This window comes from Corythoichthys intestinalis, chromosome 11 (assembly GCF_030265065.1).
Source record: "Corythoichthys intestinalis isolate RoL2023-P3 chromosome 11, ASM3026506v1, whole genome shotgun sequence".
NCBI lineage: Eukaryota > Metazoa > Chordata > Actinopteri > Syngnathiformes > Syngnathidae > Corythoichthys > Corythoichthys intestinalis.
In genome coordinates this window covers 24,146,014-24,172,323 of record NC_080405.1, presented here as the reverse complement: position 1 = coordinate 24,172,323, position 26,310 = coordinate 24,146,014, and the positions used below count along the sequence as shown (strand labels likewise).

The window sequence follows — 26,310 nt, the reverse complement described above, 5'->3', positions numbered from 1 at the left end:
TTCTGTACAATTACATACAAGGGCTGTTTACTTCAAATCTCTGACCTTGGTGCTGAATCGTGCAGCTTTTCATCATGAACATTTTTGGAGTCAGTTACCCCTTTACTTGCTCTCCCATCCTTGCAACAATTTAATGTGTCTCCTCAAGTATATGAATCTATATATCATTTCAAACACTAGTCCTTAGAATGAAAACAACTTTGGAATAGCCATCACATTATTAACGTAGTTTGTTTTTCCTTGTTTTTTTTTGTTTTTTTTTGGGGGGGGGGGGGGGGGTGAATTAGGGGATTGAGTACATTTCCGCATACATGGCATAATTTATTGTTTATTTTTGTCTCGCTGAGGCAGATTAACGTTTCTGCTTCAATTCTAGAGTTCCAAACTAAGAATGAAATTACCCTTGCTTTGGACATTATCTTTCTCTAGTGTGAATGTTGAAATGGTAACGTTAACATCTGATATAGCTAATTCAAAGTTTTGAAACAACCTGAAAAGCATCATCAGCAAATCTTTAGTGTTTTATAAGACAGTCAAAGCCTTAAATGTTGTAATATATAAATGTAAATATATTCAATTGTGTGTCACTCTTTAATAATTTGCTGTGTCTAGAAAGGCAAATTCTACAAGCATTTAAAAAAAATGTCTGTCTGTAAAGGTAAACTAGTTCATGTAAAACAGGTCTTTCAGATTTACTACTCTCGCAGTATTTTATCTGGACACATGGTGTCACCCTAGACCAGCAGAGGATTCGTAATGTAATGTAATGTTGCTCGGAGCACATTCAAATCCGTGTTCTTTATTGCGTTCAAATCAGAAGACAAAAGAAAGGACGAGTCGTTCTGATTCTGATACATTTGTCGCGCAGGATTTTGTGATTCTATCAGAATGGCACTTTTATGGAAAATAATCTGCAGCTGGAGCATTGCCTTTTTCTTTGTTCTGGTCGGGTATGCGCACGGAGACCTCAGCTATTCTGTACAAGAGGAATTGAAACGCGGATCTGTAATAGGAAATATTGCCAAGGATCTTGGATTGGAGGTGGGGAAATTGTCTGCTCGCAAAGCTCGTGTTGACATGGAAAAAAACAACAAACAGTATTGTGCAATAAACATGCGTACAGGGGATTTAATGGTTGCAGATAGAATTGACCGAGAGGAGCACTGCGGAGAAAAACCTTCTTGTTTTCTGAAATTCGACCTGCTGCTTGAAAATCCTTTAGAATTGCACCGGTTGTCGTTACAAATTCAAGATATAAATGATAATTCTCCCATTTTCTCTAAAGATTTTGTGAAACTAGAAATAAGTGAATCGGCTATGAAAGGAGGCAAATATCGCATTAATGCAGCACATGATTTGGATATAGGATCAAATTCTGTTCAAAGCTACATTTTGCAACAAAATTCCAATTTTGTGTTCCACATTCAGACGACAAATGATGGCAACAAATATGGTGAGCTGATTTTAGATAAGGAACTGGACAGAGAAGAGCAGCAGGAAATTAGCCTATTGCTTACAGCTGTGGATGGTGGTTCTCCTAGGAGATCTGGCACTGTAGTCATAAAAGTCATTGTACTTGATGCAAATGACAACGCCCCAGTTTTCACTCAGGGTGTGTATAAAACCTCCGTGAAGGAAGATGTGGCCTCGAAAACTCCAATTATCACTGTGAGTGCATTAGATGCAGATGAAGGAATGAATGGAGAAGTTACATATGAGTTCAGCAGACTTTCTGATAAAGCGAAAAGTATGTTTTCCCTAAATGAGAAAACTGGAGAAATTGTTGTGATAGGTGAGCTAGATTATGAAGATGAAACAAACCATGAATTGTTGGTTGAGGCCAAAGATGGTTACGGTCTTTCTTCGGAGGCAAAAGTAAATATTGATATAACTGATGTAAATGACAATGCCCCTGTGATCAATTTAAAATCACTGTCTAATACAGTAGTTGAGAATATGCCCCCAGGTACAGCAGTGGGCATCGTTAATGTGCAGGACAGAGACTCAGAGCAGAACGGACAAGTCCGCTGTTCCATTCAACAAAATGTCCCTTTTAAATTAGTTCCTTCTATTCCAAATTATTATTCACTGGTGACGACTGGACAACTGGATCGTGAACTGATTTCTGATTACAACATTACAATCAATGCCATTGATGAGGGTTCTCCTCCTCTATCCTCTTCTAAAAGTCTTCACTTGTCTATAGCAGACGTCAATGACAACCCACCTTTGTTTGAGGAACTGTCCTATAGCGCATACATAAGTGAAAATAACAAAGCTGGCTCCACTTTATGTTCAGTTAGTGCCCAAGACCCCGACTGGAGACAGAACGGCAGTGTGATTTATTCTCTGTTAGCCACCGAGGTGAACGGTCTCCCAGTCTCATCCTACGTGTCTGTTAACGGGGACACGGGGGTGATCCATGCCGCTAGGTCATTTGATTACGAACACTTGAGGAGTTTTCAAGTCCACATCATGGCCAGAGACAATGGTTCTCCTCCACTGAGCAGCAATGTGAGCGTCAGTGTGTTCATCTCAGACGTGAACGACAATGCCCCTCAGATCCTGTACCCTGCTCCGGAGGGCAACTCCTTCATGACTGAGCTGGTCCCCAAAGCTGCTCAAGGAGGTTCTGTTGTGTCCAAAGTGATAGCGGTGGACGCGGACTCTGGACAGAATGCCTGGTTGTCCTATCATATAGTCAAGTCCACAGATCCAGGACTTTTCACCATTGGACTTCACAGTGGAGAGATTAGGACCCAACGGGACATTTTGGAATCTGACAGCATGAAACAGAACTTGATTGTGGCAGTGAAGGATAATGGGCTGTCCCCTCGCTCAGCCACCTGCTCCATGTATTTACTTCTTTCCGATAACTTGGCGGAAGTGCCAGAGCTGAAAGACATTTCTTATGAGGAGAAGAATTCCAAACTGACCTCTTATCTGATCATCGCCTTGGTGTCTGTGTCCACCTTCTTTCTGACCTTCATCATAATCATCCTGGGTGTGAGATTTTGTCGCAGGAAAAAGCCCAGACTGATGTTTGATGGAGCAGTTGCTATCCCTAGTGGATATTTCCCTCCTAACTACTCCGATGTTGATGGCGCAGGGACATTACGCAGCACCTATAACTATGATGCCTACTTGACAACTGGTTCCAGAACAAGTGACTTTAAGTTTGTGTCTTCATACAATGACACCACACTGCCTGCTGAGCAGACGCTGAGGAAAAGTCCATCAGACTTTGTTGACAACCTTCAGGATTCTTTTGACCCTTTGGAGGTAGGCATATTGTTGCAGCTTTTAACATTATTGCATATTTTTGCGCTTCACAAACAGTATATAAATAATTTCTGCGGACACTCGTTGCTTTGCGTCAGGAAAGGATAATATTTCCCAACCACCACATGTCTATTTGAGAAACTTTTTTCCCTACTTTGAAACAATACTACTGATCAACCTCTTTGGACAAATTCACTTCAGTTCATTAACTGATCAATACACTGTTGACCTTAGACATTGGTTCTATCAAGATTTAGCTATTTCCGTCTTCCTGAATTTGCTTATAAATGGTAAAGGTTACCTTTGCTTTGTAAATTACTAGTAAATTTGTAGCTGTGGCTCTTTTGGGTGGGGATGGGGTAGGGTTTCTGAAGTAACTCACAGGTGTACCTCATATTTCAAGGGTACTCAAGATTCAGGCAGTATATGGCTCTCAGTAACATGCCAAAGCCAGTGAGCATATCTGAGGTTGTGTACAATGAGCTGTTTTCTAATATGACAGCCACATTAAACTTGTCCAGTGGAAATGCATTCTGCTGAGGGCCTGTATTCTTAATCAGCAGTTCGAGCTTCATCCCTGTCATTATCACATTGAGGGTTTCGCTGCAAAACCTAAGGACATATTAAGAAATATACATATTAATCAACATCGCCAAGTTTATATCATGGCTGCCATTCTAATAAAGGCTATAACTGCCTTGTGAATGCTTCTATATAATTATTAGACTGTTGTAATTCCTTGTATTTGATCAAATATGACATTTCATTTATTTATTTATTCAAGCTGTTGAACACTTTGGATTGTATTTTATTTATTTAATTTATACACTTGCCTTTCTTGAATTCTCATCATTTTCATTGAAGACTGGTCTTTATTGAGTGGCTTCGCATTTCATAAACGTAGAGTTAATTACATTGGTGCAATTTGTGTTTTGTTCATGTGGTCCTGGCTTGAATAGCATTATAGTGTGGCCTGTTTGCTGTCGACTTTTTTGTTCAAAAGTTTTGTGGATGTAGCTTTGAATGTGGACAGACACTTACCATCAAAATTCCACCTGTTTGTTTGGGACTAAATTGTGTCCTAAAAACCATTGTAGGCTCCCTCCCTCTTGTAGCTCATCAAGAAAATGGCAGTAGTGTGCAATTAAGTAATCAGAGCAAAGTGTGGCTACTATAGAGATACTCGAATGTTATACATGTTTTTAGTTATTTCACCTTTTTTTGCTAAGTACATAACTTCACATGTATTCATTCAAGTTTTATAACCTTCAGTGAGAATTTACAATGTAAATAGTCATCAAAATAAGGAAAATGCATGAATGAGAAGCTGTGTCCTAACTCTTGCCCCGTACATTAACATTAACATTACCATTACATATTTGAAATTAAAATACTGTAAATGAATTTCACGAATTAAGAATATGATCAAACCTAAGAAATATATAATTTACTTTCATTCATCCAATTCAATGGAAATATTTCACTGGACTTTCATGCATACTTCAGAACTTAATACTCAACAAACATCGGCCGACTGTGTTCTGATGAAGACACTCGAAAAACAGTGGGATAACGGACACAAAATTGGTATATTGCTGGTAAAAAAAAAAAAACGGGACCAGCCACCATTTGGGTTAATCTGACCCTCAAATTTGTGTTCTTTAAGTTTTGTCAAGGCAACCTAAGTGGAAAATGGTCCCTTTTTGAACCATTTCTTGTAAGATACAGACTGAATTCAGGGTCTAGCTCAGCATCTGTTGAATTAATCATTCCAAAAAAATTCTGTATTGATGTGCAATTATCTTTTTTTTTTTTTTTTTTTTTTTAATAATTTCACAAGAGGTGTTGGAAAGTCATGATGTTTTGTGTCATGGTGTTTCAAATATAGACAGACAAATTTATGATACTATTGTTGTGTATATAGGCTCTTTGATTTAGTTCCTAGTGAAGCTTTAAGTGAAAGTATAGGTATTTTTTTGAAAACAAACTGTTTCAGTCTACTGTCGCAAGTATGGTCTTATTTGGAGTCGCACAATGTCTGCATGGTCTGTTGATACATTTTGCAGCGATAACAGCACAGTTGGTCAACTAGTATTTTCCGAAAATGTTTGGTCATTTCGAGGAAACCACACTTCACTTTAATCTCTGTCCATGGTTCTGAAACGTTTCCAAATAGCCCCGCTATTAACAGCTCACTTAACAAATAACCGCCACCCAAAAAAAGAATAGTTTAACTGATGCATGATTGTGATTATTGTACAGTACTTATGTCACGTAGGAATTGGTTACATGACCTAATTTGTACACTAGATGTCAGTATGTACTTGTGAACAAACGCGCTTTCATTTCCCACCCATTTGTGGACACACAAACCAGTTTTATTGTACATCTGGACCCGTTGTCTCGACGCTTTTTAGCAAGACTGCGGTGTAGGAACTGGATTAACAGGAAAATCTTAGTTTTCTCGTTGCTGATCTGGTGGTTTATCGTTTGGTTTATCAGCTGCGCATGGAGAACAATGGATATGCGCCGTTTGTCTACGGCCTGTTTTTTCTTTACCTTCTTCTCCACGTCAGTGGAGACGTGGGCTACTCAATCGCAGAGGAGATGAAACGTGGATCTGTAATCGGAAATATTGCCAAGGATTTGGGACTGAATGTGGGCCAGTTGTCTGCTCGTAAAGCACGTATTGATCCGGAGGACAACGACTTACATCACTGCGGCTTAAACCTCAACACTGGTGATTTGATTGTTCAGGAAAGGATTGACAGAGAGGGGCTATGTGATAAAAAGGCATCGTGTGTTATAAAACAGCAGCTTGTACTGGAAAATCCTTTAGAACTTCACCCCATTAATATCCGTGTTCAAGATATCAATGATAATTCACCACAATTTAATGAAGACTCGCTAAAATTAGAAATCCGAGAATCAGCAGTGAAGGGTGCTCGTTTTCGTCTCAGAGAAGCACATGATGCTGATATAGGAGAAAATGCTGTCAAAAGCTATACTTTACAACTGAATGACCATTTCAAATTAAATGTGAACACAAAAGGTGGCCGGAAGTTCTGCGAATTGGTCTTGGACAAAGAATTAGACAGAGAAGATAAAAAAGACATGATGCTCTCGCTGACTGCTTATGACGGGGGCTCTCCTCAGAGATCAGGCACAGTAGTAATACACATCACTGTGTTGGATGCTAATGATAATGAACCGGTGTTTAGTCAGTCAATCTATAAAGCCAGCCTGCCCGAAAACTCTCTTATTGATACCTTGGTGATCACTGTGAGTGCAAGTGATGCAGATGAAGGTTTAAATAGCAAAATCACATATGCGTTTGATCATGTATCCGATGACAAGAGTAATGTATTTTCTCTAAACCCCATGACAGGGGATGTGAGAGTGGCTGGTGTTGTTGATTATGAGAAAGTGAAAGCATACGAAATGCAAATAAGTGCTATAGATGGTCTTGGTTTAGTGTCTTATTCAAGTATAATTATTGACATAACTGATGTCAATGACAATGCCCCAGTGATCAATGTAAAGTCACTTTCCAGCCCAGTAGCTGAAAATGTGTCACCTGGTACAGAGGTGGGCATCATTAATGTGCAGGACAAAGACTCTGGACAGAATGGACTGGTCCGGTGCTCCATACAACAAAATGTCCCCTTTAGGTTAATTGCTTCTATTCAAAACTATTATTCTCTTGTGACTACTGGACAACTGGACCGTGAACTGGTGTCTGATTACAACATTACGATCAGTGCCACTGACGAAGGTTCTTCTCCTCTGTCTTCCTCTAAAAGTATTCACTTGTCTGTAGCAGATATCAACGACAACCCACCTGTGTTTGAGGAAGAATCCTACAGCGCCTATGTCAGTGAAAATAATCAAGCCGGCTCCACTTTATGTTCCGTTAGCGCCCGAGACCCTGACTGGAGACAGAACGGTAGCGTAATCTATTCTCTGTTACCCACTGAGGTAAATGGTTCCCCGGTGTCCTCCTTTGTGTCTGTTCACGGAGATACGGGGGTGATCCACGCCGTGAGGTCGTTTGACTATGAACATTTGAGGAGTTTTCAAGTCCGCGTCATTGCCAGAGACAACGGTTCTCCTCCTTTGAGCAACAACGTGAGTGTCAGTGTGTTTGTCTCAGACGTGAATGACAACTCCCCTCAGATACTGTACCCTGCTCCAGAAGGTAACTCATTCATGACCGAGCTAGTCCCCAAAGCTGCGCAAGGGGACTCTGTGGTGTCTAAAGTGATTGCGGTGGATGCAGACTCTGGACAGAATGCTTGGCTCTCCTATCATATAATCAAGTCCACAGATCCAGGACTTTTCACCATCGGTCTCCATAGTGGAGAGATCCGGACCCAGCGGGACATTTTGGAATCTGACAGCATGAAACAGAACTTGATTGTGGCAGTGAAAGATAATGGACAGCCTTCTCGCTCTGCCACCTGCTCCATGTATTTACTTCTTTCTGATAACTTGGCTGAGTTGCCAGAACTGAAAGATATTTCTTACGAAGAGAAGAATTCCAAACTGACATCTTATCTTATCATCGCTCTGGTGTCTGTGTCTACCTTTTTTCTGACCTTCATCATCATTGTCCTGGGCGTGAGGTTTTGTCGCAGGAGAAAGCCCAGACTGTTGTTTGATGGAGCAGTTGCTATCCCCAGTGCATATCTCCCTCCCAATTACGCAGATGTTGACGGAACAGGAACCTTACGCAGTGCCTACAACTATGACGCCTACTTGACAACAGGTTCTCGGACCAGTGACTTTAAGTTTGTTTCTTCCTACAATGACAACACGCTACCTGCTGAGAAAACCCTTAGGAAAAGTCCAAGTGACTTTGTTGATGAGCTTCATGATTCTTTTGACCCTTTTGAGGTAAGCACCATATTATATATAGTTATGGGAATAATTGCATTTGCCATTTTAATACAATTGCAGGAAAGCAGAGCTTGCAGGTTTTTTCAGGTGCTTGTGCGGTCATCAAGAAAAAAGCACCAAAAAAAAAATCTTACTCATAGTTGTACATAGTTTTCTGAGCAAAGTGTCAGACGCAGGATCCATTGTAGTGAGATCATGAACCAGTACAGAGCAAATGTTTTATCCTTGACAGGCTATCAACAGGGCAAATGCACGATGAATTGACTGCCTGTCAGTACATTGCAGTAAATGGGTTCTTTCCTCCTTTCCATTTCATTACCTTTTGATAATCTTGACATATTTGTGTGATCCAAAAGACTATGATTTCCACTGTATATGCTAAAACTCTAAATATCATCATACAACACTTTCAAACGGAAACACTTTATCAGTGTTTGGGATGCTGACTGCTGATTGTTTTATTTGCTATATCATCTATTCGTGTAGTGGTGCACTCAACTGACATTCATGCACCTGTGATTTTGAACACTGACAATTTGTTGGAATGTTTGGCTGGTATTATATGCCCTGAATGATTAGTGACTTTTCAATGGTCTGCCTTTTTCCCAAAGTCAGGTGACATGGTTTCCATGTGTCACCCTGAAAGCTTGAGCTGTTAAAATTGATTGTTTGGTATTAGCTTAATTTTCATTTTGTCTTCAGAGTCTGGCAAATATTTCCAGCCTTGTAAAAAATGAGACAACTTTTGCATAGTTGGCATTTTGGAGAGTTGGTCCATCTCAGAATAGACCAACAATAAATCAAGATTTATGTTGGGTTTTATGCCTACACTCATTTTGTGTGCACGTTGAAAGGAAAAACTATAAAGTTTAAGATTCAGTTTGAAAATGTAAAGCTGTTTATGTACAGCACTGTAATGCAAGTCCATATAGGGAATGTATTTATTTCTTTAGTGGGTGGATAGCAAATTTGACCCACAAACAGGAGATGTTGGTTTTAATCTCTGATGAAACATTATGTGAGTTTGAGTACTCCTTGCACTTGAATGAATCATTCAACTTGCACTGACATAACCATGAAAAACATAAATGCTCTGTTGTCATTTGAAAGAAGGAATATCCAAAACATTATCACAACTACTATTACTTAAAACATTCATGCAGGTTAAAGGTCGAGTCTAAAGTGGCCATTGGTGTGATTTTGGGTGTGTATCCTTGCTTGGCTATAGGTGCTGCGATTGACTGGCAACCATTAGTCCATGGTGTATTTCAGTTGGTTAAATTGGTTAAAAAGCCACCATTATTATCCAAGTTGAAGGCCTTTTTTTTTTTTTTTTTACTTGTACTCATTTATATGTTATATATTAAAAAATATATAGAAAATGGATAGGCAAATTATAGGCATCTGTATTGATCGGTTGTTGTAGCTCACATAATGCAAGTAATACTTTGTTACTCATCTGCTATCAGGCATTGTGTTTACTGTGAGATGCATTAATAGTTTATAACTTATCAACTTGTTTAGAAAGTACTATGTACAGTCCTTTTTGTTCCACATTTTAAAATATATTTTCCTTTTTTTTTTTTTTTTTTTAATTATTATTAATTAATGTATTTATTTATTTGAGTCTTCCCAGTCTACTTATGGAGTGCTGTCTGAGTCTCTGTCCATTTGACTGAAATGCAGTTGCCATGGATGTTTTTGCTGACTCTTCTCCGAATGTCTCTTTTGTACAAATCCACCATTTTGCAGTCAATACGTAAACATTTGTATTGTATTGTATATTATGTACTAATATTTGATTTTATTATCTCTCTTGCTCGTGCAATAATTCAGTCTCTTAATAGGTCCTCTTGGAGTGGCATTTTTCAGTGTAGATGTTGTGACAATGAAAATACTCTAGATGTCAGTATGTTACTATAAACCAAAAAAATTATGTGCACATAGAGACTCTAACACGCCCCGGTTTTTATGTAGCTCCGGTCTTTCTACACGCTTGACACAACTGTGGTGTGTTACGCTGTGGATATCCGTGGAGATCATTTTTGTATTTCTTTTGCAAAAGGGAACGTCGTCTAATTGTGGAGAAATGGAGAGCAAAGGATTTACATCGTTCAGCTACGGCCTGGTTTTTCTTTTGGTTTTCCTGCACCCTATAAATGGAGACGTGAGCTACTCGATCGCAGAGGAGATGAAGCGTGGATCTGTAATCGGGAATATTGCCAAGGATTTGGGACTCAATGTGGGCCAGTTATCTGCTCGTAAAGTACGCATTGATACGGAGGATAGCAACATACAACACTGCGGCATCAACCTCAACACCGGTGACTTGATTGTTCAAGAGAGGATCGACAGAGAGGGACTGTGTGGTAAAAAAGCATCATGTGTTTTAAAACAGGAACTTGTAATGGAGAACCCTTTAGAGCTACATCATATAAGCATCCGTGTTCTTGATGTAAACGATCACGCTCCACAGTTTAATGAAGATTCATTAAAATTTGAAATCAGAGAATCGGCAGACAAGGGGGAGCGTTTTCTTCTGAGAGAAGCACATGATGCAGACATAGGTGAAAATGCTGTTCAAAGCTACACGTTGCAGCAGAACGATCATTTTAAACTTAATATTAATTCTAAACCAGGTGGGCGAAAGTACTGTGAATTGGTATTGGACAAAGAATTAGACAGAGAAGATAAAAAAGAAATGATGCTCTTGCTGACTGCATATGATGGCGGCTCTCCTCAGAGATCAGGCACTGTAGTCATACACGTCACTGTGCTGGATGCAAATGATAATGTACCAGTGTTTAGTGAGATGGTCTATAAAGCTACTCTCCCAGAAAACTCTCCAATTGATACTTTGGTGATTAGAGTGAGTGCAAGTGATGCTGACGAAGGATTAAATAGCGAAATCACATATGCATTTGACCATCTATCTGATGACGATAGTGATATTTTTACTTTGCACCCCAAAACTGGACAAGTATCTGTGGCTGGTGTTGTGGATTATGAGAAAGTGAAATCTTATGAAATGCAAATAAGTGCTGTTGATGGCCTAGGATTAATTTCTTATTCTTCTTTAATTATTGACATTGTTGACACGAATGACAATGCCCCTGTAATAAATCTAAAGTCACTATCTAATCAAGTACCAGAAAATGTTCCAGTTGGTACAGAAGTGGGCATCATTAATGTGCACGACCGAGACTCTGAGCAGAACGGACAGGTCCGTTGCTCCATTCAACAAAATCTCCCCTTTAAGTTAGTTCCTTCTATTTCAAACTATTATTCTCTGGTGACGACTGGAGAACTGGACCGAGAACTGGTGTCTAATTACAACATTACAATCAGCGCTACCGACGAGGGCTCTCCTCCTCTATCCTCCTCTAAAAGTATTCAATTGTCCGTCACAGATATTAACGACAACCCACCTATTTTTGAGGAAACGTCTTACAGCGCATACGTAAGTGAAAATAATAAAGCCGGCTCCCCTTTATGTTCTGTTAGTGCCAGAGATCCTGACTGGAGACAGAATGGTAGCATAATATATTCTCTGCTAGCCGCTGAGGTGAATGGTGCCCTGGTGTCTTCTTATGTGTCTGTTAACAGCGACACAGGGGTGATCCACGCTGTCAAGTCCTTTGATTATGAACACTTGAGGAGTTTTCAGGTCCGTGTCATGGCAAGAGACAATGGTTCTCCTCCACTGAGCAGCAACGTGAGTGTCAGTGTGTTTGTCTCAGACGTGAACGACAACTCTCCTCAGATACTGTACCCCGCACCAGAGGGCAACTCTTTCATGACTGAGCTGGTCCCCAAAGCAGTGCACGGTGGCTCTGTGGTATCCAAAGTGATCGCAGTGGATGCCGACTCCGGACAGAATGCCTGGTTGTCCTATCATATAGTCAAGTCCACAGATCCGGGACTATTCACAATTGGTCTCCACAGTGGAGAGATCAGGACCCAGAGGGATATTTTGGAATCTGACAGCATGAAACAGAACTTGATTGTGGCAGTGAAGGATAATGGGTTGCCCCCTCGCTCAGCCACCTGCTCCATGTATTTACTTCTTTCTGATAACTTGGCTGAGGTGCCAGAACTGAAAGACATTTCTTACGAGGAGAAGGATTCCAAACTGACCTCTTATCTGATCATCGCCTTGGTGTCTGTGTCCACCTTCTTTCTGACCTTCATCATAATCGTCCTTGGTGTGAGGTTTTGTCGCAGAAGAAAGCCCAGACTGATGTTTGACGGAGCAGTTGCTATCCCTAGTGGGTATCTCCCTCCTAACTACTCCGATGTGGATGGCACAGGGACATTACGCAGCACCTATAACTACGATGCCTACTTGACAACGGGTTCCAGAACTAGTGACTTTAAGTTTGTGTCTTCATACAATGACACCACACTGCCTGCTGAGCAGACGCTGAGGAAAAGTCCATCAGACTTTGTTGACGAACTTCAGGATACGTTTGACCCTTTGGAGGTAGGCATATTGTTGCAGCTTTTAATATTATTCCTATTTTTTGCTCTTCCCAAACAGTATATGCATAATTTCTGTGCACACACGTTGCTTTGCTTCAGGAAAAGTATAATATTTTTTAACCACCACATGTCTATTTAAGAAACTTTTTTCCCCACTTTGAAACATTACTACCAATCAACCTCTTTTGACACATTCACTTAAGTTCATTAACTGATCAATTCACTGTTGACCTTAGGCATTGGTTCTCTCAAGATTTAGCTATTTTCTGTCTTCCTGAATTTGCTTTTAAATGGTAACGTTTACCTTTGCTCTGTAAATCAAATTTGTAGCTGTGTTTTTTTTGTTTTTGTTTTTTTTGGGGGGGGGGCTTCTGAAGGAACTCAAAGGTGAACCTCATACTTCAAGGGTCAAGATTCAGGCAGTAGATTGCTCTCAGTGGCATCTGAGGTTGTGTACAATGATCTTCTTTCCTACGCAGCCACATTAAAAATGTCCAATGCATCCTGCTGAGGGTGTTTATGTCCAATCACCAGTTCAAGCTTCATACCTTCCATTATCACATTGAGGGTTTCGCTGTGAACCTAAGGATACATTAAGATATGCATATTAATCAACATCTCCAAGTTTATATCATGGCCGCCATTCTAATAAAGGCTATAGCTGCCTTGTGAATGCTTCGATAGAATTATTAGACTGTCGTAATTCCTTGTACTTGAACAAATGCGACATTTCATGTATTTATTCAAGCTGTGTAACACATTGGATTTTATTTTATTTATATATTTTTACAGTTGCTCATCTTGACTTTTCATCTTTTTCATTTAAGGCTTTATGGTTTAGGTTAGGGTTTTAGCTGGTCTTTATTGAGTGGCTTTGCATTTCATAAACGTAGTGTTAACTACATTGATGCAATTTGTGTTTTGTTCATGCAGTCCTGACTTGACAAGCATGAGTATGGCTTGGTTGCTGTTGAGCTTTTGTTCAAAAGTCATTTTTGCGGGTGTTGCTTTGAATGTGGACAGACACTGTACCATCAAAATTCCAACTGTTTGTTCGGGACTAAATTTTGCCTCCACTATGAGATTGATTCACAACCATAGTTGACTCAGTTAACTTTTCACAACCATAGTTGACTCAGTTAACTCGATTCTTTGTTGTTTAGACTAAGAATCAATGTTTGACTTGTTACCTAGCAACAACTGTATTTTTATTATTTGCTCTTAACTCTCTTAGCACCATTGACGATAATAGATGCCAATCATGTGGCGTCCAGTCATTCTTATGCAGTAAACTGAAATGAGTTTGGAACTATGAGACATGCAATCCATTTGAACTTGAAGGGTTGGTGGCAAATGAACATTCGCTGACAGCCTGTCCACTTAAAATGGATTGGACATCTAGTGCCATCAGTGGCAACCAGCGAGTTAAAGAGTTAAAGACTGAGCTTGAATGTAGAAATGATGACTTTGATAGCCTGTTGTTCCTTGTAAAAAACATCAAATTCATTAGCCAGTGAATAGTGCTGTCATTATTGATGCATTGCTGTCAAACAAAAAAAAAAACTATTTACAGAAAATTTGAATGGAGTTCAGAAGCACCATCAAAACACATACAAAAACACAAGAAGCACAGATGGGAATATGATTTAAAAAAAAAAAATTCTGCTCTGACATTGACCTCTAGGATTTTTCTGAAACAGGGGCCAATAAGGGGCCATATGTAACCCTCAGGGACCAAGTGTTGCTGCCATCTTTGTTCAGTTTTTGTTTGTTTGTTTGTTTGTTTGTTTTAGTCAACAAGGCAATATGCAGATTATCCTGCATGTGGCTGTAAAAACATGACAGTGTCAAGCAAAGATGAGCCAGTAAAGTTTGTAATAATTTGGTATTTAATCATACTGTGTGCAAGTAAAGATAAGGAACAATAATTTTATCACTTTTTGAAAAGCCATTTTAAACACGAAAAGCAGCATTAATATTTAATATATTCTAGAAACAACATTATCACATTCTCTCTCTCTCAGAAAAGGAGGATTCACCGATTGCCATGCTTCTTGCTAAAATGGGAACGGGGCACTTCAGTTACCATTCAAATTAGAGGTGGGACCAGTCCCCCTTTGCCCCACCCCTAAAACCACCACTGGATCCACCCACGCCCCTCTTTACTTTAAAAATGTTTCTTTTTAAACCATTAGCTCCTCCCCTCAGGAATCACCTGATCCCAAAATACGCGGGAATTTTTCCCATTTAAAGGTTCCAAAAACCCCACGCCTGTTTGGCCCTCCTGTTTGTGGCTCTATATGCCTTGCCGTGCCTCCTCACTTCCTCATTGTCGGTAAGAGCTCTTAGAATGAATGAATGACAATATATTTGTTTGACAACGTGTAGAGCGGCGAGTGTGCGCCCCCGGTCGTGATACTAATTGCCAGGGAACCTTAGCAATTGAAACGTGTCCCGATTGTAGTCCAAACAGCAAAAAAAAAAAAAAAAAAAAAAAAAGCGAACGACGAGTGTCGTGGTGTGCAGGTGCAGTTGCTGTCTGTGAGAGAAAGAAATGTTTCTGATATTGCGTCTGATTTTGATTTAACAGCGGCCAATAGTGCACCCATAAAACCGCGATGGATAACATACAGAACCGGAAAATAACGAACAACTGATACTGTGTGAGAGTGCGGGCGTCTGTACTGCTGGATTTCCCGTGGGTTCTGACGGGGTTGCTCCAGTTCTCAGGCCTAAATTAGGACTTCTTTAATGCACAGTGTGTGAAAATTTGTGCCGCCAACGGCTGTGCCTCTGTTGATCTGCTACTAGTTGATTTAAATACCATACCCAATGACTTCATTCATTTTCTGAGCAAACTTTAAGCCTGCCAACAATTAATTTTATATTTTTAAATGTATATATCATCATTGTTCATAGTTTCTTTTTCTTGGCTGGCGCTTATTTATTCATTTAATTATTACAGTAACTTGAGCCACCAAGTGCATCGTAACTTGAACTTTTCATTTAAATCAGCATTATAAACTTGGAAATTTACCTGACTGTTCAAATTATTTTTTTTTACATGGGCTCTTTGACTTGGAAAGGTGGAACCAATTGTAGAGGACACTGAAACTGCTCTGAATTTTGAAACTGTTGTTGTCGTTAAAACCAATTATATTAACAACAATCATGATACTGATCAGGATGATAGTTCTAATATTGTTATTGATAAATCTTTTGAATTGTTATGTTAGGGGTAGCGTGGACTGCAACTGCTGTGTTTCGGTAACTATTAGTATTACAATTTAAAAATAATACTAATAACACTAATATAGTACGGGGCTGAGAGCAACTGATTTTCATCTTGATAAACAATATCGAAAAACAATTTAAATGATGGTAGCATATTAATAATAATAATAACCGCAGTAATAATAATAATAATAATAATCATAATATAGTAATGTATATTTTTGTGATTTCATTAATACTACAAGGACTAACTATAATAATAAAATGATCACCATTATTATAACATAAAGTAGCATTGCAATGTTTGCTTGAAATAGTCATTGTTGGAATGATTTATTCATTTATTTTTTCATTTCAAAATAAACCCCAGCGCCGAGCTGTTATACCGCAAATAATACTCGTGGTGTCAGTATACACCAACAGACGGGGATAGACGTTCATTCTCTTTCTTTGTGAATAAATTTATGGGCACAGTCAGCTTTTGTGTCGGTGACTGTGTTGACTTGCAGCGGATTCTCGCTGTATTACTCTTCTGATGGAGTTTTGACCAAACATTTTTATTCCATTTGGATTTGATTGTTGAACCAACATTCTCTGCAGCGCAAATGAAACACTGCAGAATGACGCTCCGTTACGGACTTGCTTTTGTGTTTCTCACCCTCCATTCCGTCCAATGTGATGTGACCTATTCCGTTCCAGAGGAGATGAAACGCGGATCTGTAATCGGGAATATTGCTAAGGATCTTGGACTGGAATCCGGTAGGCTCGCTGCTCGCAAGGCCCGCATTGACACGGAGAATAATAATTTAAAATGTTGCGGAATTAATCTCAACACCGGAGACTTGATTGTACAAGAAAGGATCGACAGAGAAGGGCTGTGTGCAAAAAAGCCATCGTGTGTTCTCAAACAAGACATTGTTCTGGAAAACCCGCTTGAGCTGCACCATGTTAATATTCGTGTTCAAGATATAAATGATAATACACCGCAGTTTAAGGAAGATGTGCTGAAATTGGAAATCAGTGAATCTGCAGCCAAGGGTGCACATTTCCTTTTGGATGAGGCCCATGACGCAGATATTGGCGAAAATGCTGTTCAGGGATACTCCCTACAAAAGAATGATCATTTTTCATTAAATGTGAAGGCAAAGGGTATTGGACGGAAGTATGGTGAATTAGTCCTAAATAAAGAATTAGACAGAGAGAACCAAAACGAAATTGTACTTCTGCTGACTGCATATGATGGTGGATCCCCTCAGAGATCCGGTACAGTAAGAATACACATCACTGTGCTGGACGCGAATGACAATGCACCTGTGTTTGGCCAGACAGTTTATAAAGCCAGTCTGCCGGAAAACTCGCCTATCGGTACATCAGTGATTACACTGACTGCTATTGACCCTGATGATGGAATAAACGGTGAAGTGTTTTTTGGATTTGATCACGTTGATGAAGATCATTTTTTTTCTCTCAATGCAAAAACAGGAGAGGTCACAGTAACGGGGATGCTAGATTTTGAAAAAGAATCAACATACGAAATGCAGATAAGTGGCAAAGATGGGCTGGGCTTGGCATCATATGCAACACTAATTGTTGACATTATCGACATTAATGACAATGCCCCTGTGATAAATATAAAATCACTATCTAATCCAGCAGAGAATGTTTCACCTGGTACTGAGGTGGGCATCATTCATGTACAGGACCAAGACTCTGAGAAGAATGGACAGGTCCGCTGCTCCGTTCAACAAAACGCCCCCTTTAAATTAGTCCCCTCAATTCCAAACTATTATTCTTTGGTGACTACTGGACAATTGGACCGTGAACTTGTGTCTGATTACAACATTACGATCAGCGCTACTGATGATGGCTCTCCTCCTCTTTTCTCCACAAAAAGTATTTACTTGTCAGTAGGAGACATCAATGATAATTCACCTGTGTTTAAGGAAGAGTCCTACAGCGCACAACTGAGTGAAAATAACCAAGCCGACTCCACTTTATGTTCTGTAAGCGCACAAGATCCTGACTGGAGACAGAATGGTAGCGTAATTTATTCTCTTCTACCTACTGAGGTGAACGGTGCCCCAGTGTCATCTTACGTGTCTGTTAACGGAGACACCGGGGTGATCCATGCCGTCAGGTCTTTTGATTACGAACACTTGAGGAGTTTTCAAGTTCACATCATGGCCAGAGACAACGGTTCTCCTCCACTGAGCAGCAACGTAAGCGTCAGTGTGTTTATTTTGGACGTGAATGACAACTCCCCTCAAATACTGTACCCAAACACGGAAGGCAATTCCTTCATGACCGAGCTGGTCCCGAAAGCTGCGCATGGAGGCTCTATTGTGTCCAAAGTGATAGCGGTGGATGCCGACTCAGGACAGAATGCCTGGCTGTCCTATCACATCATCAAGTCCACAGATCCGGGACTTTTCGCAATTGGTCTCCACAGTGGAGAGATCAGGACACAGCGTGATGTTGTGGAATCTGACAGCATGAAACAGAACCTGATTGTGGCAGTGAAAGATAATGGACAGCCCCCTCGCTCTGCTACCTGCTCAATATATTTACTTCTTTCCGATAACTTGGCTGAAGTGCCAGAACTGAAAGACATTTCTTATGAGGAGAAGAATTCCAAAATGACTTCTTATCTGATCATCGCTCTGGTGTCTGTGTCTACCTTCTTTCTGACCTTCATCATCATCGTTCTGGGTGTGAGGTTTTGTCATAAGAGAAAGCCCAGAATGTTGTTTGACGGAGCAGTTGCCATCCCCAGTGCGTATCTCCCTCCTAATTATGCAGATGTTGATGGAACAGGAACTTTACGCAGTACCTACAACTATGATGCCTACTTGACAACGGGTTCCAGGACCAGTGACTTTAAGTTTGTATCCTCTTACAATGACAACACACTTCCTGCTAATCAGACTCTGAGGAAAAGTCCAAGTGACTTTGTTGATGAGCTTCAGGACTCTTTTGACCCCTTGGAGGTAGGCAGTTTTCCTTAAGTGAAATCCTAGAAATTGTCCTTTATCAAACTCAATACCAGTATAGGTATAGATTACATCCAATTCCAGTCAAATATTTCTACTGTTACAAATACACGTTACTGCACAAAATTAATCATTACAATTCATAATCTAAAATTGAAATCAGTGAATCAATTATCAATGAATTGATCAAACCCAATAAATATGTATTACATATACAGTAAATCACTTTCATTTATATAATCTAATCAAAATATTTAATCGGGTTTTCATGCATGCTTCATGACTTTATACTTATACATAAGACACGGCCACTTTATGCATGCAGCTGGATGTGTTCTGATGAAGACACTCTAAAACAGTTCATGAGTTAACAAGGGGAAAAAATGCAATATTGCTGGTAAAAACAGACCCAGCCACAATTTGGGTTAATCTGACTCTCAAAATGGTGTTGGTATTAAGTTTTATCAAAGTAACTACGTGGTAATCGTGCCGTTTTTGAGCCAATTTTTGCACTACTGGTAAGTTAACATTAAGTAATATAGAATGAATATAGGAGCCAGCTGAGCACCTGTTGAATTCATCACTCAATAAATATTTATGTAGTCATGTGACTTCATCAGTTTTTAGTATCATTTAATGAGATTGATGGAAAGTCTTCAGGTTTTGTGTCTTACTGGTTTATATAGAGATGGACGACTTCATTATTTTGTTGTTGTGGATATGGGCTCTTTGTTTTGGTTTCCAGTGATACAGCATCAAATGAAAGTATGGGCACACTGGGTAGAACCAAATTTTTTCAGCCCACTGCAGCAAATATATTTTTATTTGTAATTGCACAATGGTCTGGTGATTATTTCTTCAGCTATAAAGGCTCAGTTGGTCAAGTAACATTTTCAGAAAATGCCAGGTCATTTCAAGGAAAGGACACGCCATTATAATCGCTTTAACAAATGAACTGCTACCCAACGAGAATAGTTTAACTGATGTATGATTGTGATTTTTGTAGTTATTTTTAAGTTACAACTGGTTACATAACCTGATTTGTACACTAAATGTGCAGTGTGTACTCACGAACAAACGCTCTTTCATTTTCCATGCATTTCTCGACACACAAACCATTTTAATTGTACCACACATCCCGTCATCTTCTTTTCAAAAAATATATACTATGTAACGGAAAGGCCATGTCAAATTAAATGCAAACGCAAAAGGTGGCCGAAGCTTCTGGGAATTGGTCTTGGAGATAGAATTTAAGAAGATAAGACATTATGCTCTTGCTGCCTGCATGGTGGCTCTCCTCAGAGATGATGCAGGAACAATAGTAATACAGGTCACTGTATTGGATGCTAATGATAATGAACCAGTGCTTAGCAGTCAATCTATGAAACCAGTATGACAAGTAGTAAAATATTAACTTTAAACTCCAAGATACGGGATGTGTGCGTGGCTAGTGTTGTTGATATTGAGAAAGTGAAATCATATGAAATGCAAATAAATGCTAAAGATAGCTTCGGTTTTGTGCCTTATTCAGCAATAATTATCAACATAACTGACAATGAGAAGGTTACTGTGATCAATACAAAGGCACTTTCTAATCCGGCAGAAAATGTGTCACCTGGTACTGAGGTGGGCATCATAATGGGCTTTGTCTGTTGCTTTGTTGTTTGTCGTAGGATATAAATTTGCCCCACAAACAGGAGATATTGCAGTAAATATCTAATGAAACCTTGCCATGTAGAGTTTGAGTTCTCCTTGCACTTGAATGGGACCCCAACTTGCTCTGACATAACCATGAGAAACATAAATGCTCTGATCATCTTTGAAAGGAGGAATATTCAAAGTATTATCATAATTGTCATTATTTAAAGCATGTACAGTATGTCAAGTTAAATGTAGAGTATTCATTGGCCATGGATGTGAATCTGAGTGTTTATCCTTGCTTGGCTATACATTCTGCAACTATAAGTCCATGGTGTATTCCAATTGGATAAATAGTTTAAAAGGCCACCAGTATTCGACAATTTAATGACATTTGTCCCTGTTCATTTATTATATATATATATATATATATATATATATATATATATATATATATATTTTTTTTTTTTTTTTTTTTTTTTTTTTCAAAAGAAAATGGATAGGCAGATTATATAGGCTTCTTTATCCATTGGAAGTTGTAGCTCACAGAATAGAAGTAATACCTTGTTACTCATCTGCAATCAGGAATAGTGATTTTGGGTGGGATGCATTAATTCATATAGTTTATAATTGATTACCCTGCCTACAAACTAATATGTAAGTCATTTTCGTTGAAAATCCAAATTTTAAAATATAACTGTTATTCTTCCTTTTTTTTTTTTTAATGTATTTTTTTTATTTTTATCGTCGCTGTCTTTTTGTGGAGCGCTGTCCATAGTGCTGAAATGCAGTTCCAATGCATGCGTGTTTTTGCTGTCTTTTCTCAGCACGTCTCTTGTAAAAATCAATCAATTTGCAGTCCATACATTTGTATTGTTTACATTTGTATTGTATGTGGTGTACTTATATTTCATTTTATAATTTCAGGGAAAAACAGATTTGATATATGAACGCTCGTGCAAAATTTAAGTCTCAAAAAAGATGCGTAATAGTTAATATTGGTTAACTACTACTTTTTTAGTAGTAATTGTTGTGTCAATGAATATACTCTAGATGTCAGTATGCAACTATTAACCAAAAATGATGTGCACAGCGTCTCTAACACGCCCCGGTTTTTGTGTAGCTTCGGTCTTTCTACACGCGCGACACCATTGTGGTGTGTAAAGCTGTGGGTATCCGTGGATACCATTTTTATATTTTTGTATCTCTACTACAAAAAGGAAACTCCTTTTATTTGTGAAGCAATGAGGAGTAAAGGATTTAAACTGTTTGGCTACGGCCTGGTTTTTCTTTTGTTTTTCCTCCACCCCATAAATGGAGACGTGAGCTACTCGATCACAGAGGAGATGAAGCGTGGATCTGTCATCGGGAATATTGCGAAGGATTTGGGACTAAATTTGGGCCAGTTATCTGCTCGTAAAGCACGCATTGACACGGAGGATAGCAACATACAACATTGCAGCATCAACCTCAACACTGGTGACTTGATTGTTCAGGAGAGGATCGACAGAGAGGCGTTGTGTGGTAAAAAAGCATCGTGTGTTTTAAAACAGGAACTTGTAATGGAAAACCCTTTGGAACTACATCATATAAGTATCCGTGTTTTTGATGTCAATGATAACTCTCCACAGTTTAATGAGGATTCACTAAAATTTGAAATAAGAGAATCGGCGCACAAGGGGGAGCGTTTTCTTCTTAGAGAAGCACGTGATGCAGATATCGGTGAAAATGCTGTTCAAAGCTACACTTTGCAGCAGAACGATCATTTTAAATTAAATGTTAATTCTAAACCAGGTGGACAGAAGTACTGTGAATTGGTATTGGACAAAGAATTAGACAGAGAAGATAAAAAAGAAATGACGCTCTTGCTGACTGCATATGATGGCGGCTCTCCTCAGAGATCAGGCACTGTAGTCATACACGTCACTGTGCTGGATGCGAATGATAATGTACCAGTGTTTAGCGAGATGGTCTATAAAGCCACTCTGCCTGAAAACTCTCCGATTGATACTTTCGTGATTAGAGTGAGTGCAAGTGACGCAGACGAAGGATTAAATAGCGAAATCACATATGCATTTGACCATTTATCTGATGATGATAGTGATGTCTTTACTTTACACCCTAAAACTGGACAAGTAACTGTGGCTGGTGTTGTTGATTATGAGAAAGTGAAATCTTATGAAATGCCAATAAGCGCTGTTGATGGCCTAGGTTTAATTTCTTATTCTTCTTTAATTATTGACATTGTTGACATGAATGACAATGCCCCTGTAATAAATCTAAAGTCATTATCTACTCAAGTGGCAGAGAATGTGCCAGCTGGTACTGAGGTGGGCATCGTTAATGTGCAGGACCGAGACTCTGAGCAGAACGGACAGGTCCGTTGCTCCATTCAACAAAATGTCCCCTTTAAGTTAATTCCTTCTATTGCAAACTATTATTCTCTGGTGACGACTGGAGAACTGGACCGAGAACTGGTGTCTAATTACAACATTACAATCAGCGCTACTGACGAGGGTTCTCCTCCTCTATACTCCTCTAAAAGTATTCAATTGTCTGTAGCAGATATTAATGACAACCCACCTGTTTTTGAGGAAAAGTCTTACAGCGCATACGTGAGTGAAAATAATAAAGCCGGCTCCCCTTTATGTTCTGTTAGTGCCAGTGATCCTGACTGGAGACAGAATGGTACCGTAATATATTCTCTGCTAGCTGCTGAGGTGAATGGTGCCCCGGTGTCCTCTTATGTGTCTGTTAACGGTGACACAGGGGTCATCCACGCTGTCAAGTCATTTGATTATGAACACTTGAGGAGTTTTCAGGTCCGTGTCATGGCAAGAGACAATGGTTCTCCTCCACTGAGCAGCAATGTGAGTGTCAATGTGTTTGTCTCAGACGTGAACGACAACTCTCCTCAGATACTGTACCCCGCACCGGAGGGCAACTCCTTCATGACCGAGCTGGTCCCCAAAGCTGTGCATGGAGGCTCTATTGTGTCCAAAGTGATAGCGGTGGATGCCGACTCAGGACAGAATGCCTGGTTGTCCTATCACATCATCAAGTCCACAGATCCGGGACTTTTCACTATCGGTCTCCACAGTGGAGAGATCAGGACACAGCGGGATGTTATGGAATCTGACAGCATGAAACAGAACCTGATTGTGGCAGTGAAAGATAACGGACACCCCCCTCGCTCTGCCACCTGCTCAATATATTTACTTCTTTCCGATAACTTGGCTGAAGTGCCAGAACTGAAAGACATTTCTTATGAGGAGAAGAATTCCAAAATGACTTCTTATTTGATCATCGCTCTGGTGTCTGTGTCCACCTTCTTTTTGACCTTCATCATCATTGTGCTGGGTGTCAGGTTTTGTCGGAGGAGAAAACCAAGATTGTTATTTGATGGAGCAGTTGCCATCCCCAGCGCATATCTCCCTCCCAATTACGCAGATGTTGATGGAACAGGAACTTTACGCAGCACCTACAACTATGATGCCTACTTGACAACGGGTTCCAGGACTAGTGACTTTAAGTTTGTCTCTTCTTACAATGACAACATGCTGCCTGCTGACCAAACTTTGAGGAAAAGTCCAAGTGACTTCGATGAGATGTTTGGAGATGCTGAAAGTTCTCCTGAGGTATGATAAAGACTCCACTTTTGCTGTTGGTTCTTGTCAACAATTTATTGTTTCCCAAAGGCCTTTATGTAGAGATGCGGTTCTTTGACAAATTCATTATGATGATCTGTTTTTTTGGGATGCATAAAGATCCATATGTGTTTTTATATTCATGTATGATTTATTTGACATTTAATTCATATTTTTAACCTTTAAATTATTCCTATTGTGGATTACTTAAATCCAAGTTTGGTTCAGTTGGTTGTTGCTATTGGCTTATACTGTATAGTAAGTCTGTGTGCTATCGATCCTGCAAGGGTTTTTTTTCTTTGGTGGTGCAATGTTTCAGTTTGTCACATGAATCAGGACTGGTGAATTGATTTATAAAATGAAAATAGTGTTTTATAGTCAATATAATAATTCTTCAGTTCCTAATGTTTTCCTTAATAGTGTCGTATTTTGCATTTCAGTTACAATCATATTAAACATTATGCAAGTTTTGGTGCAGTGTTAAAACGTGCTTGTGACTTAATTTTTTTTTTTTTCCCATAAATTGGGAGGACTATAGTAGCACTACAGTCTTTCCGTTAGTAATGTTGGTTACCATATTCCATTGTGAAAATATACGGTGTGATAATGAAATTGAGTGTTTTCTGCTGTGACAGGTGCAAAAGCATTTATCAGAAATAATATTACAGAAGAAAAAGATACTATTAACCATTAAAATTAGGTATTATACACTCATGCCTTGCCTAAATTGAGAGGCATACATGTTTCATTTTTGCCTCTTGCTGGTTTCCTTGAATGCATAACTCACCCAGCAACATCCAACTAATAAGTGGCCTTTTTTTTTTTTTTTTTTTTTTTTTTTTGATCAAAACAAAGAACAGCAAAGTCGGATGTGGGTTAAGATCAGACATTTGTATTCTTCCCAGCAACACTGGAAAAAAAAAAAAAAAAAAAAAGCCATGGCTGAATATACATTACTGCGCTGCTGTTTATCAACCATCTTTGCCTATAGGCACGCCACATGTCTCCGTCATATTGCCATTGCAAAACGCAATGCATCCACATTTTTACTTGTCAATAATGAGTAACTTAAATGTTTCAGTACAATTTGTCTGATGTTCGGGTATGTGCTGATCGGTCTGACAAAATAATTAAATGCAGTACAATGTGTTTCTGCACATGTATGGGGTACGTTACAAAGTATCTTCATTAGACTACTGTGAAAAGTGCCTGTAAGCTACTTACATTAAGTAACATTTGTTAACAGCATTATCAATATCATCAATGTTAATGTTAAAGTAAGAAGGATTGTTTTGGACATAAAACACTTTGAAAATGGTAATACAAGACTCCTTGTGAACAACTGGATCAGAAGCTTCGATTAATAGTTTTGATTAGTATGTTGAATATGAGCAAAACATTGCAATGACAACAAATTCTGAGCAATATGTAAGGAGTGTATTTGTTTGTTGTATGAAAAAAGAAGAGCTCAAGCAAGATAACATATCATACATACTGCTGTACCGGTAACAACATTGGCTATGATGAACACCATTGCTCTCCACAAAGAGAAAGCGTGTCATATGCTGCCCCACAGATTATTCTTAGCAGTCGTTTTTTTTTTTTCATTCAATCAATATTAAATTGACAAAGCATAAAAATAACAAAATGCCCCTCTAACTTCTTGTTTTTGAGGGTTGCAGTGTGACTGATACTATACCTCTGAGTCAACCTTATTGAACTGCCTACATAATCAACGTGAAACAAATTTATTAAATTTAAATACTTTGTTGGGGAAAAAAATGTTTGCAGGAGGCTGGTTTGATCAACATTTGAATGACTACAGTATATCTCATATGCTGTCATGTGCGTTTGGGAATGTTTGAGGTTGCATTCAAGAGCTGCTTGGTGTTAATAGATTACATACGTGTTTTTTCCACGTTGTTAAACAAACTCGGTGCGTTTTATGAAAGCAAATTGTTTTTGCCAATGACGTGGGATCACTCTTGTTATAGTCTGGCTGGCAAAAATTGGACATAACGTGTCCGTACTTTGACAGGGACTTTGAGGATTTAATTGATTGATAAATCAAACATTTATTTCATCATTAGATAAATAATTGTTTTCCAGTGTTTTTGTTTTTGTTTTTACAGTTTTGG

General features: G+C 39.1%; 2 protein-coding genes across 8 annotated transcripts in view; both read left to right on the top strand.

The window, feature by feature from the left end:
- Positions 1-26,310, top strand: part of LOC130923821 (protocadherin gamma-C5-like) — a 313,176-nt gene that overhangs the window by 38,520 nt on the left and 248,346 nt on the right. Inside the window, exon 1 of one of the 7 annotated variants that reach the window (XM_057849862.1) lies at positions 5,355-8,178. The exons of 4 other annotated variants lie outside the window; for them this stretch is intronic. In XM_057849862.1, the coding sequence (XP_057705845.1) occupies positions 5,791-8,178 (2,388 nt within the window). In that variant the 5' untranslated portion in view covers positions 5,355-5,790. Of the gene's footprint in view, positions 1-5,354; positions 8,179-9,957; positions 12,665-21,624; positions 24,164-26,310 lie in introns of those variants that run through there. 2 more of the 7 variants (XM_057849830.1, XM_057849831.1) reach the window with 2 other exon arrangements.
- Positions 1-26,310, top strand: part of LOC130923830 (protocadherin gamma-A11-like) — a 100,322-nt gene that overhangs the window by 34,413 nt on the left and 39,599 nt on the right. The gene's annotated exons all lie outside the window — the stretch shown is intronic.